The following is a 15144-nucleotide window of genomic DNA, read 5'->3' on the forward strand; positions in this document are numbered from 1 at the left end:
TGTTTCTGGAGCTGGATCAATACTGACTATGCTTTTTGTATAAACACAATTATTGTAAGATTCAACATTCCTCCTCATAAGTTGTAACTGTTGCTCTTCTTTATCTTGATTGCCAGTATTCCCCTGATTTAGATCTAAGACTGGCATTTCTACTAATGATTGAGGACTCCGACCATCTTTCTCATTTTATCGTACTGGGTAGTTAATTTGAACTTGTACTGTAATAGCCTACTGAGTATCCTTTTCCTTTATTTTTGTTTTTGACTAACATGCCTTCTCTTTTTATTTTTTGGGGATTTAGTACTCTCAGAAACCGAGCTTGACAGCAATTTCACAGAAGAGCAGCTAGAGGGGAACAGAGTTCAGCATTGAACTAATTATTCTGATTTTTTTTATAATCAGCTGTTGATCTCGTGGGCAAAGGGTGGCAAACTGATGGACTAATTCTTCATCATTCATAAACTGTAACTTTCCATTAATTAAGTATGTCTGGATTCTCTTTTTTATTATCCTTATCTTGTTCTATCCTAGTTAATAGAGGGATTCTTTGCTTGACTGTTAATGTTTTAGAACAGTGGTTCTCAACCTGTGGGTCGGGACCCCATTTGGGGTCGAACGACCATTTCACGGGGGTCGCCAAACAATGCAGTCCGCCATTTTTTCCCCCTTTTCCTTAGCTGTGCTACTCCCTTTTATTCTTGAATAGAGTCTAATTCTATTGGTTTTCAAAAGCCAGTAGGAATTGTCCAGGCTGTCTCTGCCCTGCTGAGCCCGCCAAAAGTCCCATTCTGCAAACGGTGCTGCACCAGTTGAGTAGTCCTCAACTTACGACTGGTTGAGTAGTCCTCGACTTACGACCAGTTAGGGGTCGCGTCATTAAAAAGGTTGAGAACCACTGTTTTAGAATTTTCAAGGTTGGAGTCAGCCTCCCTTGATGTCTTGGCTCTCTGCCCAGATTTTAGCAGAGGCTGGGTTTGAGTGGTATGAAACACCCATATTGGCCAAATATACTATTTCCGTAGAGAAGTTTCAAGCCTGAATACCATCGATGAAAGAACAGTCTACTCAAAAGTTAGCAATATTCTTCTACAACTATGCCTGCTGGGGAGTCAAGAAATCTCTGTTAGTTCATTAGCATATGCTCTATAATGTAAGAGTTGAGAAAGAGAGTTCAGTATTGCTCGTCTGTTATGCCACCTGCCCCTGTTCAAGGAATATCAGCAACTTGGAATAGAATCTTATGTCTCTGTAGAACTAACCTCTCTGTGTCTTCTCCATCTTGAAACCCCCGAACCACATGAGCTGTCCGTGAATTAAAAGTAGGTTTTGGAGCATGGGCTTTGCTATTTACTTCCTTATCTAGTTTAGAGATACAGTTTCCCATTAGAGACTTTAATTCATCAGTCTTTTTATTTGCTTCCAAGAGCTGATCAAATATATTAATAACTGTGCTGTTAAAAGGTAATTCTTGGCAACCAAATCCAAGTCTCCTTTAAAATTGCTCTTAATATTATCCTTGTTCTCCCCTCTATCTCCTATTCAAGCCTCATTTTCCACAGAAAGGCAGCCATTCTCCTCCCAATCCAGTAAGGAACAGAGGTTATTTACAGAGTTTACAAGGGGAGAAGAAAAACACTTACTGACTTCCGGTTTGATGTCTTTCGTGTTTAATTTCACCCCACTGGGGACCCTGGAAAGGGTCAAAAGTCGCCCCATAGAGGCGACAAATAAGGAGGGGACCCTTGTTGATTGCAGGAGGGCAGCAGCCCTTCCATTTGATCCAAGGAAGCCCTCCAAACTGGCAGGGGAAAGACTGGCTACATTTGTGTAACCAATCAGAAGCTGCTGACAATGGAAGACAATAATCACTAACAAGCAACCTTTCAACGGTGTGGATGAAACTGGGTGAGACCCTATCCTCTCTTTATGAATCTAAGATTTCTTCCTGGGAAAAATTGCCCAAAGCACCCTTCCTGATAAGAGAGGGAAGGGGAATTTCCACCCCATTCCCTCAGGAAAAGAAAAACGGTGAACTAATTATTTGGGGGGAACAGAGAAAATTACAAGATTAATTTGGAATTAATACACATATTTGGCTTTGAAATTTGGGGACTAAAAGTGCTTTTGAGACTTTTTAAAAAAAGATTTTAAAAGCTTGTAATATAATTTTGGATCTAAAAAGCTGGAAAATGGCACTATTGACATATAGTGGGGAAATTATGGCACTACAATTTGTTATGCCTAAAGGAAACTTGGCTTGAAGCCTAGATTTAGATAAGACTAGTTTCTTAAGACAGTCTTCAAAAGTGAAAGTTTCCTTGGAAACTTTCACTTTTGAAGACTGCAGCTGGAAAAAGGGGGAAAAAACCCCAACTTTTGGGCTGCTTATCGATGTGGCAGAGATGATGAACTATTTTGAAACTGGCCTGCCTGAACTACAAATATAAATATTAACTGACTTTCAGAGCTGTGTTGTAGAACTATTTCCCTGCAGGAGAAACACACGTCATTGCTTGAGATGATGAAATATTTTGGATTACAAATCTTTGATTGATGAACATTTTTTATTATAAAGACCACCTACAGAAAATGAAATGGATGTCCCATACTCAGCTTTAAATGGTAAAATCCATCTCTAACACCTGTCCCCAAAGTCTTCAGTTTGATATACCACCAAGAAAATATGGATGAAGATCAGAAAGAAATTCTCTCCAGGTTGAAATCAATACAAGAGACTATTGCTTTACCTTGTGATAAGACTAGAAATAACACAAAGGAGATAAAAGAACAATTTTCTAATCTAAATTTACAAACCCAGAACATGACTACAAAGAAGGAACTAGCAACCCAGAAAATAGAAGGAAAACTAGAGGAAGCAGATACAAAGATTGAAGGACCTAAAGGAAGGAACTAACTGATAGATTCAGACAACTGAAGAACTAGAAGATGAAGCGATGAATCAGAAATGGAAAAGACATCTTACCAATCAAGAATTCAGAACACATTTTAGGAAAAGAAAGAACTGATTGAATGGAAGATAGAGCTGTTAGGAGAATTGTGGGGAATTGGAGAAGGAGGGAAGCTGTTTAATGAATATCAATGGGTTCATTCTTCCAAAAATACTTTAATCAAATGGTCTTTCTTAGTCCAAATAATATACACAAAAACATAGGAAAAATTACTTGATGATTCAAATGCATTGACTTGTTAAGTTAGTTGACAGAAAGCTAGAGTAAGACTGAAGAAAGAGGTTTTGATCCATTAGATGAGATATTATTAACTAAATGTTTGAATATGGTGTTGAATAGACAATTGCTAGAAACAGAAGTATTATCATAACTAGAAAGATAAGATTTGTAATTAGAATATTAAATTTTGATATGAGAAGGGAAACCGGAAAATGCTAAGAAGTTTGAATAAGGGAAGTTTTTGGTTACCCAAATACTGTATAACTTACTTTGACATTATAAACAATAGAGACATTTTGAACACTGATGGGAATTTTTTTTTTAAAAAAAGGGAAAACAGGATACTGATTGAACATATGGATATTAAGTGCAAATGCAATTAAGATATGTTTTGGTTAGAAAAGTTATCTTAAACTGACATTGATATTATAAGAAAAATGTAACTAAGATGTTGATATTCAATTGCATATTTATTAATAACAATAAGAATTGTATTTGCTTAATGTGGGAAAACAGGTACTATTGGAAGAAGAGAGGAAACATTTGATGGTGCAATATTGGATCTAGACTGAAGAAGTTAATATATTCCACTAAATTACTAATGGACCCAAACAACACGTTGTCTATTAAGTATTTGACTGTAAAACTGGAAAATTTAATAAAATATTTATTTTATTAAATATACATAAGAAAGAAAACTTACTTGCAGTGTCCATTATCTGAAATAAGTCCTTTATCTTTGGTTGCCTGAGTGTCATTGCAGCCATGTCGTTTTTTAAGGTCTCCTCCCAACTGTATGTCTCCTTTTAAACTTTCTTTTCGAGTCCCTTTTTGCTTTAACTGTTACATTTTGTTTCTGCATCCTTGAGTGATTTGGAGGATTTTAAAACATTCTCACACTTTATCGGCAAATGCTTGAAGCCTTTTTTTCCTTGAAAAGATTTCGCTTCTCATCCAAGAAGCTTGTTCAGTTCCGAGTCAGACCTGAAGCAGCTTGTTGGATGAGAAGTAAAATATTTTCAAGGGAAAAAAAACAAAGAAAGTCCAGTTGCCTTTTGAAAAGCATCTTTGGGACAACCACGACCTGAATGATTGAGAATCTCCTTAGACATGTTGGAATTACTAAAATCATGAAATGTAACTATCATAAAAGAGGGCAACAAATTGGAGCCTCCTTCAACAGATTCTCAGTAGAATTGATCTTTCTCAGTATAATGGATCTATGATGGCCCTATGTTTGTAAAAATAAGACTTTGGAGAAAAGAACTAGCTTTCTTTTCAAGTAAATAGCATTGGGCTTCTAATCACATTTTGCCTCTAGGGAGCATTCAGATATAAGAATGTTTGGTAACTGAAATATTTGCCTCCATTTTTCAGAACTTTGGGCAGTGAAATTTTTTTAAATCATTTTTTTCTTAATCTGCAGTGGTTTTTTTCCCCCTAGTAGATAAGCCTGGAATTATTATAGTGTATACTTCCTCTACTATTTCTGTATTATTTTAAGTTAGGGTTCTTAAATGTTTGTCTCTAGTGATGAGAATGTGAACGAATGTTATTCAAGGAGACTTCACACGGTATCTTTCTTTTTTAGCCTGCATATCAGAATTTAAGGCAGCGGGTAGACAACTTCGTTTCCAACCATCTAGCAACTCATACATGGAGTCCTCACTTGAACAAGAACCAATTAAGAAATAATATCAGGCAGCAGGTTCTTAAGTAAGTTTTACAAATTGTCCTTCTCTTTGGCTCTGATCAACTGGTTTGACTGGAAATATGCAGAATAAAATGTGATTTGATACATATGTAAATATTTGGAAGATCTTAGATAGTGGTTACAGTTCAAAAATTGCTACATTTCTTATTTTGAAATTCAATGTGAATGTGTGAGGCTGCTATTCAAAATAGCCTGTAAGGTTTGGTAAGGACTGATAAGAGTAAAAACTTACCATAGCAAATATATTTCATGTAGCAGTTCATGCATTAATAAGAATATGGGAGATACAGTTCTTACTGAAACATCTTGTGTTTTATCTATGATTGTCAGCTTAAAAAGATCATGTCTAGATGTTAACATGATTAAAAGAAATTAATACTGCCTTCAAGTTTTTAATTATGTGGGTTTTTTCCTCCTAAATGATTTTTTTATTTTAATTCATTGTATTTAATCAATTTGCAAGTTTGCAGTATAGCAGCAATCCCCAATCTTTCTAATTTCACGGACTGGCAGCAGCAGAGGGGGGAGAGGGATAGTTTCATGCACATGCCCACCGCTTGCACAACTGCAGCTTTGCGGGCTCGCCTACCGCTTGCATGGCCCAGTTCTCAACAGGCCGCAACCCAGTACTGGGCCATGAATCAAGGGTTGGGGACCCCTGCAATATAGTACTGCTGATGAATGAAAACAGAACTGAAGAACTATTTATAGATGTTAATGGTTGAACATTCATTTGTATCAACCTGTATCATTAAATTGATTTTAAAGGAGTACATACCGTATTTTCCGGCGTATAAGACGACTTTCTAAACCCTGAAAATCTTCTCAAAAGTCCGGGGTCGTCTTATACGCCGGGTAGCTGTTCTCTGAATTTAAAACCAATCTGCCCCCTAGTGGCCAGCCCTATTTTTTTTACAGAAATTTATTTATTTATTTATGAGACTTATATACCGCTTTAAGTGCAAGCACTCTCTAAGTGGTGTACACCAGTAAGCAATGTATATATATATTTACATTGCCCCCAACAATCTGGGTCCTCATTTTACCTACCCCGGAAGGATGGAAGGCTGAGTCAACCTTGAGCTGGTGAGATTTGAACCGCTGACCTGCTGAACACAGTCAGCTAAAGTGGCCATGTAGACTTCAACTCCCAGAATTCCACAGCCAGCAAGACAAAGCATTCAAAAATCCCATTTTTCTACATCGCCCATCACTTTATTCTTTTTCAGGAAAAGCAATTAAATAGTAGAAAACAGCAGGCTATATAAATTAAGGACATTACACCTACAAAAAAAAGAAACATTTGATTTACTTCTTATACCTATAGCAGCAGTCATGAATATATGGAAAAAAATTTTGATTCAGCAAATCAATTAATAATAATAGTAGTAAAGTTGGAAGGGACCTTGGAGGTCATCTAGTCCAACCCCCTGCTCGGGCAGGAAACCCTACACCATTTCGGACAAATGGCTGTCCAGTCTCTTCTTAAAAACTTCCAGTGTTGGAGCATTTACTGCTTCTGGAGGCAAGCTGTTCCACTGATTAATTGTTCTCACTGTCAGGAAGTTTCTCCTTAGTTCTAGGTTGCTTCTCTCCTTGATTAGTTTCCACCGGTTGCTTCTTGTCCTGCCTTCAGGTGCTTTGGAAAATAGCTTAATTCCCTCTTCTTTATGGCAGCCCCTGAGATATTGGAATACTGCTATCATGTCCCCCCTTGTCCTTCTTCTCTTCGTTAAACTAGACATATCCAATTCTAGCAAGCGTTCCTTATATGTTTTAGCCTCCAGTCCCCTAATCATCTTTGTTGCTCTTCTCTGTACTCTTTGATTAAGAAAAGAAAAGATTGATTAAGAAAGATACTGGTCAAAGGAAAAAGATCAAAGTGAAAATTAAGAAAATAGATGATGGAATCTACCAGAGAGAATATTTAAAAAAGAAACATTTGTTTGAATATGGTTAAAGAAACAGAAAAGATTCTGAATACATATGTCATTCTAAGAGAGATGAATTCCTTAAATAATACTGTATGCGTTCCCTCCCTTTTATTTTATTTCTTGATATAAGTAATATAATACTGCTGAAATGGCCTAGATGAAGTAAATGTTTTAGATAATTAAATGTGTCTGAATTTAGGGAAATTATAATGTATAAAAAAGAAAATGTTTTGAATAAGACCTAAAGGATTAGATGACTAGGCACATTACATGGAATATTTAAAGATTAAATATATTTTATCAAAATAATAAGAATTATATTATTTCAAGGTTTGCAAAGAAGACATTTTGGGGAAAAGGGGAAATCAACTAAATGTACTACGTGGATTATAGATTATAGAAACCAATTGTTAATGATTTTTCTTTACAAATGTAAACCCAGCAAACACACAGTTTACCAACTATTAAGTGATTTATGTTTTAAAAAATCAATAAAATATATGGGGAAAAAAATACCAGCTGAGTTCAGGAAGCATTAGGGAAGCAGTGGTGGGCAACACTCGCTTTCTAGCAGCAAAGGAATGGAGCTCCTATTGTGCTCATCTATAAACAGAAATTCAATATTATACCATATTTTCTGGCTTATAAGACAACTTTCTAAACCCTGAAAATATTCTCAAAAGTTGGGGGTCGTCTTATATGCCCAGTCGTCTTATACGCTGGAATATACGGTATTTTATACGAGTAATTTAATGAATCTAAAGTATAAGAATTATTGATTTTATAAAATCAGGATTTAAATTGTCTTAATTTAAATTGACCTATGTGGATGAATTGAATCCCATCCTTGGCCAATATTTTGCACTGTTTTTCCTAGGATATCTGAGAGTTCTCTTGAATTCTTCATTATTTTCTCTCGTGATATATACAAATAATGATTCTAACCTGCCTTATAATCTTGTTAAGATTACCAAGAGTATTCAGAGAAGAGACTTGCTATATTGTGTTAAAGTAATTATGTTAGCTGTGCTAGATAAGAAGTTATATTGTCATTTCATTTCAGATCTGGAATGTTAGAATCTGGAATTGACAGAATCATTTCTCAAGTCGTGGATCCAAAGATCAACCACATATTCAGGCCACAGGTAGAAAAGGCTGTCCATGAATTTTTAGCCACAATGAATCATCAAGAAGAGACCAATCCCAGCTTTGCTCTGCCTGAAGAGAAATTTGATCCTTCTGTTTTGTTGCAAGGTATTCTCTCTTCCCTTGGCAAAATGAGTATGCTTTTAATCTTTGGGTTTTAAAGAGGTGAGTGTAAGGAAACAAGAGCTGATGTAATGCCTCTTAATCACAGGCATGCAATCAAATTATGTCATTGAAACCAATTTCCAAATTAATGTGCTAAAGGGAAAATAACTTCTTTATCCACAGACGCTTTGATATTACAACTAGTCTTCAAGTTACGAATGGAATGAAGTCTGCCCATTCCATTCATAACTCAAAAATTCATGGGAGTGAATCTCGTACCTCGAACAACATCACTCCCTGCTTTCGCTCACGCATTCTCTAATCGAATTCATGGGCGAATGCGTGGTTCGATAAGTGCACATGCGGTATCTTAGGGTGGGGAAGGCCATGGAGGGCCTAGTGATGGAACAGACCCCCAAGGCCTCCCTGACCCACTAAGATACCTCATGCTTCCCCCTCCCTTCCTGCTGAGTCAGACTCATCTTGCAAAATCTGTCTCCTCTCTGCCGTGGTTTCTTTCCCTTTGAGGGAGAAGAGAGTCGGCTTGAAATGCTTTTCGCGCCGACAACGGAAGCTCCTGGGTACCGTAATATTGCACGAGTTCAAACATAAATTCTCTGCAATAGAGATCATAGCCCCTGGAAGCTTCCATTCTGGGGTGGGAGGAGTGTTTGCTTTGTTTGCATGCCTATGGGGCAAAGTGTGCAATTGGAGTGGACTGAGTGCAGGAACCAATGCTGTGCATGGCTCAGGTGCACTGCTTGTTGGCGTGCATTGGCCTTAGTTTGAGGGCAGGAACGAAGCCTTCATTTAAGCAGGGAGGAATCGCAGGCCAGGCCCCTTGCACCTGCATCCAAGCTGCTGGCGGCAGTCGAGCCACCTGAGCAACCATGATCCCTCCCCCTCCCCAGCCACCTACCCACCCCGCCCGACCTACTCTTTGCCTGATTGGCCAGCTGGCACAAATCCTCAACGCTCTTTTCCTCCTCCTCCTCCCTACTCAAGGGCTCTATCCGAGTGGAAGAAAGTGGAGATGCAGCAGCAGGATTGCTCTCAAACAATAAGACCTGTATGCACTGCTCGCTCACTTGCGCCAGCCTTATTGAAAGCAATCCCACTGCTGTGCCTCCGCTTTCTTCCATTCGGATGGAGCTGAGAAACCCAAGTTGCTGACGCTCAAACAATTTTTATCTGAACAGAGACCTTGGGGAAACTGGAAGGTCCGTCTGCCTGCCAATGCGCACTTAGAAATGGAGCGGAACACTGCGTTTTCAACTGCCCCATTTGCTCCGTTTCTAAGCGCGTTGTCCAATTGGCTGTTGGCTTACTTGTCGAGAGCAGCAAAACGCCCAGGTAAAACCATGCCTCGGGGACTGGGCTGGGATGACGGGATGGAGGGCCAGGGGGCCACTGGTAGTGGACAATTGCTGGCAGAGGGCAGTGGATGAGGAAAGCCTGTTGTGGTTCTGCAGTGGCAGCTGGCTGGGAGCGAAGGATCAAGGGTCGGCACCTAAACGTCCTATTCCGATAATGAGAGTAATAAAAAACTTTCTTGACACCGTATTGCCAACATTGCATCCTAGCAGAGTTGTTTCACATGGTTTACTGTCACAAATGGAATGTTAGTATCTAAGGATGTGCCCAAGTGCACAATTGGATTCACATTGAGCAATCTGAACCAAGAAATTCTTTTTTGTTTTGGCTTCTTCAGTACATATGCAATACCTCATACTAATAGTTGCACTTAACCTTACTCTTGTTTGAAGGTGTTCCTGCTGTCACTCCAAATGTGAATATGGCTATTGATGCTTTATCTATTTTGGAGACCATAACCTCTCTCAACCAAGAAGCCAATGCCACTAGGGCTTCTACAGAAGCAACCAACACCAAGACAAATGAGAGATTCTCAAAGAAACTCCTGTGTCAGCACAGTTTGGATGGCAGCACAGAGAGAGACCGGAATGCAGAAGACGTTGTTGATGGAGAAAAAACTCCTTGTAACTCTACAGAAGAAAGTTTTGAACTAGTAGTAAACTGTGAAGATATAAGTAATTCATTTTCTTCAAATGAAGAAGGAAAAACTATATCAAAAGAAGCTAGCAGCCTGCTTAATCCATGCAAGGAAAATTTTCAGGAAAGTGATGAACAAAAAAGTAAAGTGGTGGATAAATGTGATAGAAAACTGGAAAGCTTGGAAAAAGGAGAAAAGAAGAAAGAAAAAAAAGAAAAATCTGACAAAAAAGTAGACTTCTCAAAGAGAAATAGTGATGATGTAAAAGCAAAAGAAGAAAAGACAATAAATGATAAAGAGATAGAAGTGATAAAACATTTAGCCCTGGAAAAGAACACTAGTAAAAACAAAAATGAAAGCACAAAAGAAGGTATAATATCACAGATGTTTATTCTTTATGAGCAGATTGAAACAAATGAAAGGAGTTTTTATTTAATTGGAAAGTTTTGATATAGATGAAAAGATACTGGAATTACATTTTATTGCTTGAGTTCAGATTTTTTTTTACCTGCACAATGGTAATTTTCTAAAGATTTTAGTTTGCTGGACTTAGAGAATATTTCAGAATGTAGCTTGTTTTATAGACATAGCAGCTACTATATTGGCAAGATAATACTAAATATTGTGATGAACGTTTTTATCTCAAACCATGCCTGTTCATTGTTTGTAGTGAGTATCTTTGTACTCTTCTTGGTTTTTAATTCTCCTTGTTTCAGATTTTTAACCCAGAATGGTTTCTTTTTACTCTTCTCTACTAACCTGTGCACTACTTATGAAAGGAGACATTACTGCATTTAAGTTTCCAGCCAATTTTTTGTCAGATCTTTTTAAATAATGTCTCATTTTCATGTTGCATTTTGAGATTCTTATCCTTTGCTTTCCTTATTCATGATCCTTTATTTCTCATTTTATGTTTTGGACTAATTTATTTATATGCCAGGAACTTTTCCTATAGGATGGCTTTTTATACTTGCATATTTTGACAGTTTCATCATTTAACGATCTTTCCGAAATACATTAATTTCTCACAGAAGAGATGCTAAAGCTCTTTTATATATTTTATTCAGTTTTAATTAGTGTTAGGTTACTGTTGCTGTTCTCTTTCTTGATAGTCCTTTATCTCATCTAAAGCAATTGATATCTCTTCCATCTTCTTTTTTGCCAAATTTCTTGTCCTCTTTTCATAGGTGTTAAAACCTTCTTGCATTCTTTTGATTTCTTGTTTTAAGTGTTTTATTAAGATAGTTGTCTCTTGCTACGGCCTTTTTCAGTATGGTGCCCTCCTGGTTGATGGCATGTCAGACCCTGCAATTCCAAGCTGATTTAATGGCTATGCTGTGAATTCTGGGAAATTGGAATCCCAGTGTGCCTGGAGGGTACCAGACTGGAGAATGGAAGCCTGAGGGTTGGCATTTCAGTGAGGAGGAAAACTTTCATGACCATTCTTAGGACAATTTTTTTTCATATCTGTCTTATGATGATGCTCAGTTTCTGCACTAAGACCTTTTTACATACATGCACACCTTTTGCAGACTAATGGAGAGAGAGACTTCTAAAGATCATTTTCTTCAACAGCACTATGGAAGGTGGGTAGTGCCAGTAATGCATGGAGCTGTTTCCACTTGTGGGATATTTTGGATTCTGGATCAGATTATAAGTCATCTCTGTTTTTTCTCATTTAGTGTTGGAAGATTCTGATGTGGACATATTGAGTGATATTACTGTTAGCTCTGTGCACACCAGTGACCTTTCTTCCTTTGAAGAAGATAGTGAAGACATGCTTTCTGATAGCACAGAAGAAGGAGAAATTGTTTCTGATGGTAAAGTAATCTTGACCGTTGGTTAGTGAAAAGAAAAAAAGAATGAACTTGTTTTTCCTTAAATACAACTCCCTTGTATACTTGTGGTACTATTAGTTGGAACGACTGAATATTACATACATTCAGTGCAGTGTACCACAAAAATCCAAATAAATACAGTTTTTCACTCCATTAGTCTGCCTCTAAAATGGATTAAAATTAGCTTGGATCTGATTTTAAATGCTTGCATGGGCACTGAATCCAAGCAAAGATTGGTGGGAAAACTCTTCTGGCAAGACAAGGCATAAACATCCTTCTTACCTTAACAAGTAGCCTGGATCTATCAATTCTCATATATTTAGATACCACATAAATGAAAATAATGTTATTTCTAAATATATTTGTTGTTTAATATGATGTGTTCTGCATTAACTATGAATCATGAGTAGACTCTCATTTAGCAAAGCTCATTTTATGTTCAATAGGATGAGAACTAGTTTGGTCTAATGGTTAAGGCACCGGGCTAGAAATCAGGAGGCTGTGAGTTCTAGTCCTGCCATAGGTATGAAAGCGGGTTGGTTGACTTTGGGCCAGTCATTTTCTCTCAGCCCACAATGTCAATTCCTATGGCAACCAATAGATCAACATTCAGTTTATCTTAAAGAAAGCAGAACTTGCAGGAAAAATCACTAGGAAGAAAAAATGTATTTAATAGATATTAGGCAAACTACAGCATAGGGTCCTTTGTTCATAAGAACAAAGTCAGTTTGTTTATATGGAAAGGTCAGTTGAAATATTTCAGTATTTTGTTGTTAGGGTTTTGTTTTGTTTCATCTTGTTTGTTTGCTTTTTTTTTGTATTTTATTTTCAATGATAATGAATAATATTTTTTTAAAAAAAATTCCAGTATTTTAAGTTCAGAAAACTGCATTCAAATGCTTAGTTGATTGATTGCTTTGATCTCTACCATCTATTTATCTTTGTTGAATGCTAAAAGGATAAGTCTGTGGTTTTATTAGCTGGAATATCTGGAATCAATTCATAGCTTTCCTAAGATAATTGTAGCTGAGGCTATCGAATAATAGCAATATGCAATATAGTAATATTACAATTCCAGAATCTTGTGATAACAATGAAAGCTAAATTTACTCTGATCTGTAGTTCTGGAATTACTATAATAGCGGGATAGTAAAATACTGTGGGATTTTAACATATTATTTATAACAACATATATTAATACATTATTGTTAATTTAATAGGTGGAGGATAGCTAACGTTTGGATCCTGAAATGCCAAAAGAATGTTTGCTTTCAGAGAAGGGTGATTGTTTTTCATTTCCAGCTACAGTCCTTCTATAAAACATCAGCTTTGAGAAAGAGTTTGGTTGAGAAGGGGGTTTCACCTACCTTGGGAGTAGTATCTGGTTCTTTGGATGTCAGAATATATATAAATTAAAAATGAACATTTTGTTTTCTCATCTTTTATCTAGATGAGGAAGATGAATGTAGCCAGATTAAAGAAAAACCAGGGGCAGAAGTGACAAATGATAAAAAAACAAAATCTGGTCGACATGCTTACATCCACAAGCCTTACCTTTACTCCAAGTATTATAGTGATTCAGATGATGAAAGAACAGTGGAGCAACGTCGCCAGTCAGTTGTAAGTTTAACTGCTCTTTTATTTCTTTCCTTAATAAGTGGCAGTTTTCCTGGATGAATGACACTCTGAAAAACTTCTTCCAGCATCATTTATAACGCAGCAGCTTGTTCTTTGCTCCAAGCTGAGAGTTCTGAATCATGTTCATTTTTCTTATGACTATCAACTTCTCAAAAGACTGGAAGGTAAACTTTTGTACACATGCAGTATTACATCTGCTGCACACAATCCAGGCAGCCAAGTTTTTCTTTATTTTAACTCTGAAACACTTTATATGGATACATACCATGTTGGCAAAATTTAAGGCAAGAACAAAAAAGGTTTCAGAATCCTTTTCTCCTAATTTTTTATTTATTGCTGCTACTCTAACATTCATTGTTACCTCTTAAATTAAAAGAAAGGTTTAAGAATGTCTCCATGGGTTCAAGTGCCTTATTGCTATTTCTGCCATCTCTCAGCAGAAAAATTACTGGTTCTCTCTACCCTGAACCACCTGGAAACTCATTTTTCCCTAACTAATTTCATCCATAGTGTGGGATAGATAGATAGAAACTTGCTTCTTTATATTGATTTCTCTCATTGTGGAAATGCATGTTGTATATATAATATACTGTAGTTGGGATGTAGCCCAGCTATGGACAGTCATCACCACATCCAACTAGTTGAGAAGATTTGGATGATGCACCAAATACAGTTGCTCCTCTGTGTAGATGCCCTCTCTAAATTTAGTGTCAGTTGAGGACAAAAGAGTAATCTAAGACTGCAAACCTGTTCTTTTAGGATGAGAACAAACTTACCGAAAATTCAGATCATCTGATCCTCAAATTGAGGATTTCATTCTCCCAGTAGCATCTTTGTCTTGTCTGGATTCAGTTTTTCATTTAGCCCATTGTGGAATTTAAGCAGTTTCAGAAGTGAATTTCTCTCAAACTCCAAATCTCCAAATGACTTCTCTAAACAGTTTTTTGTGAATATCAAAGACCAGTGGGAAATAGATGGAATTCCAGGAATCAGTGGCCTCACTTTGGAAGAATATTCCTTCAGCAGCATCTTCTAGACTTAATCTAACAGAGGGGTGTGAAACTGCGGCCCGAGGGCCGAACATGTCATGCACCCACCCCATTGCCGGCAATGGCAAAACTCTACTGACGTCATATGACGTCGCGAGTTTGACATGTCTGATCTAATAGGAAGGAACTAATGCATTGTGAAACAAGACTCCTAAAGCCCAGCTTGGCAGGCTATCTAGAATGATAGTATGGTAAAGGGTAGGAAAGAGTTGCTAGGAAATACAAGTCAGTTGGCAAGGTCTCCCTTCCCCTCTAGTTTCTGGCACAAATCACTGATCAAGTTCAGTTTTATTAACTGATCAGTGCATCAAAAAGAGCAGTTTTATTATTGTCTCCCAGCCAAATAGAAATACATCTAGAAAGAATTCTAAAACTGGAAAGGACCTTGGAGGTCTTCTAATCTAACCCCCTGTCCAAGGCAGGAGTCTTTATTCTATCCCACTCTGGGCTAATTTTTTTTAACTAAAATCTGTAGCCCATTGTTTATTAAGCTCAACCATAATATGACTTAACATGTTATG

At 37.2% G+C, this 15144-nt stretch overlaps 1 protein-coding gene across 6 annotated transcripts in view; it reads left to right on the forward strand.

The window, feature by feature from the left end:
- The window catches only part of BOD1L1 (biorientation of chromosomes in cell division 1 like 1), a 184589-nt gene that overhangs the window by 10307 nt on the left and 159138 nt on the right, over positions 1 to 15144 (forward strand). For 3 of the 6 annotated variants that reach the window (XR_005556724.1, XM_039343495.1, XM_039343497.1), the window contains exons 2-6: positions 4780 to 4904; positions 7900 to 8090; positions 9854 to 10468; positions 11781 to 11939; positions 13387 to 13556. Coding sequence is in view for 5 of the 6 variants with exons in the window: in XM_039343495.1 (XP_039199429.1) it covers positions 4780 to 4904; positions 7900 to 8090; positions 9854 to 10468; positions 11781 to 11939; positions 13387 to 13556 (1260 nt within the window). In the remaining variant the exon portion in view is untranslated. Of the gene's footprint in view, positions 1 to 4779; positions 4905 to 7899; positions 8091 to 9853; positions 10469 to 11630; positions 11685 to 11780; positions 11940 to 13386; positions 13557 to 15144 lie in introns of those variants that run through there. The other 3 variants (XM_039343496.1, XM_039343498.1, XM_039343499.1) reach the window with 3 other exon arrangements.

Source organism: Crotalus tigris, unplaced genomic scaffold, assembly GCF_016545835.1.
Source record: "Crotalus tigris isolate CLP2741 ecotype Arizona unplaced genomic scaffold, ASM1654583v1 scf7180000017855.1216408, whole genome shotgun sequence".
In the NCBI taxonomy this organism is placed as follows: Eukaryota; Metazoa; Chordata; class Lepidosauria; order Squamata; family Viperidae; genus Crotalus; species Crotalus tigris.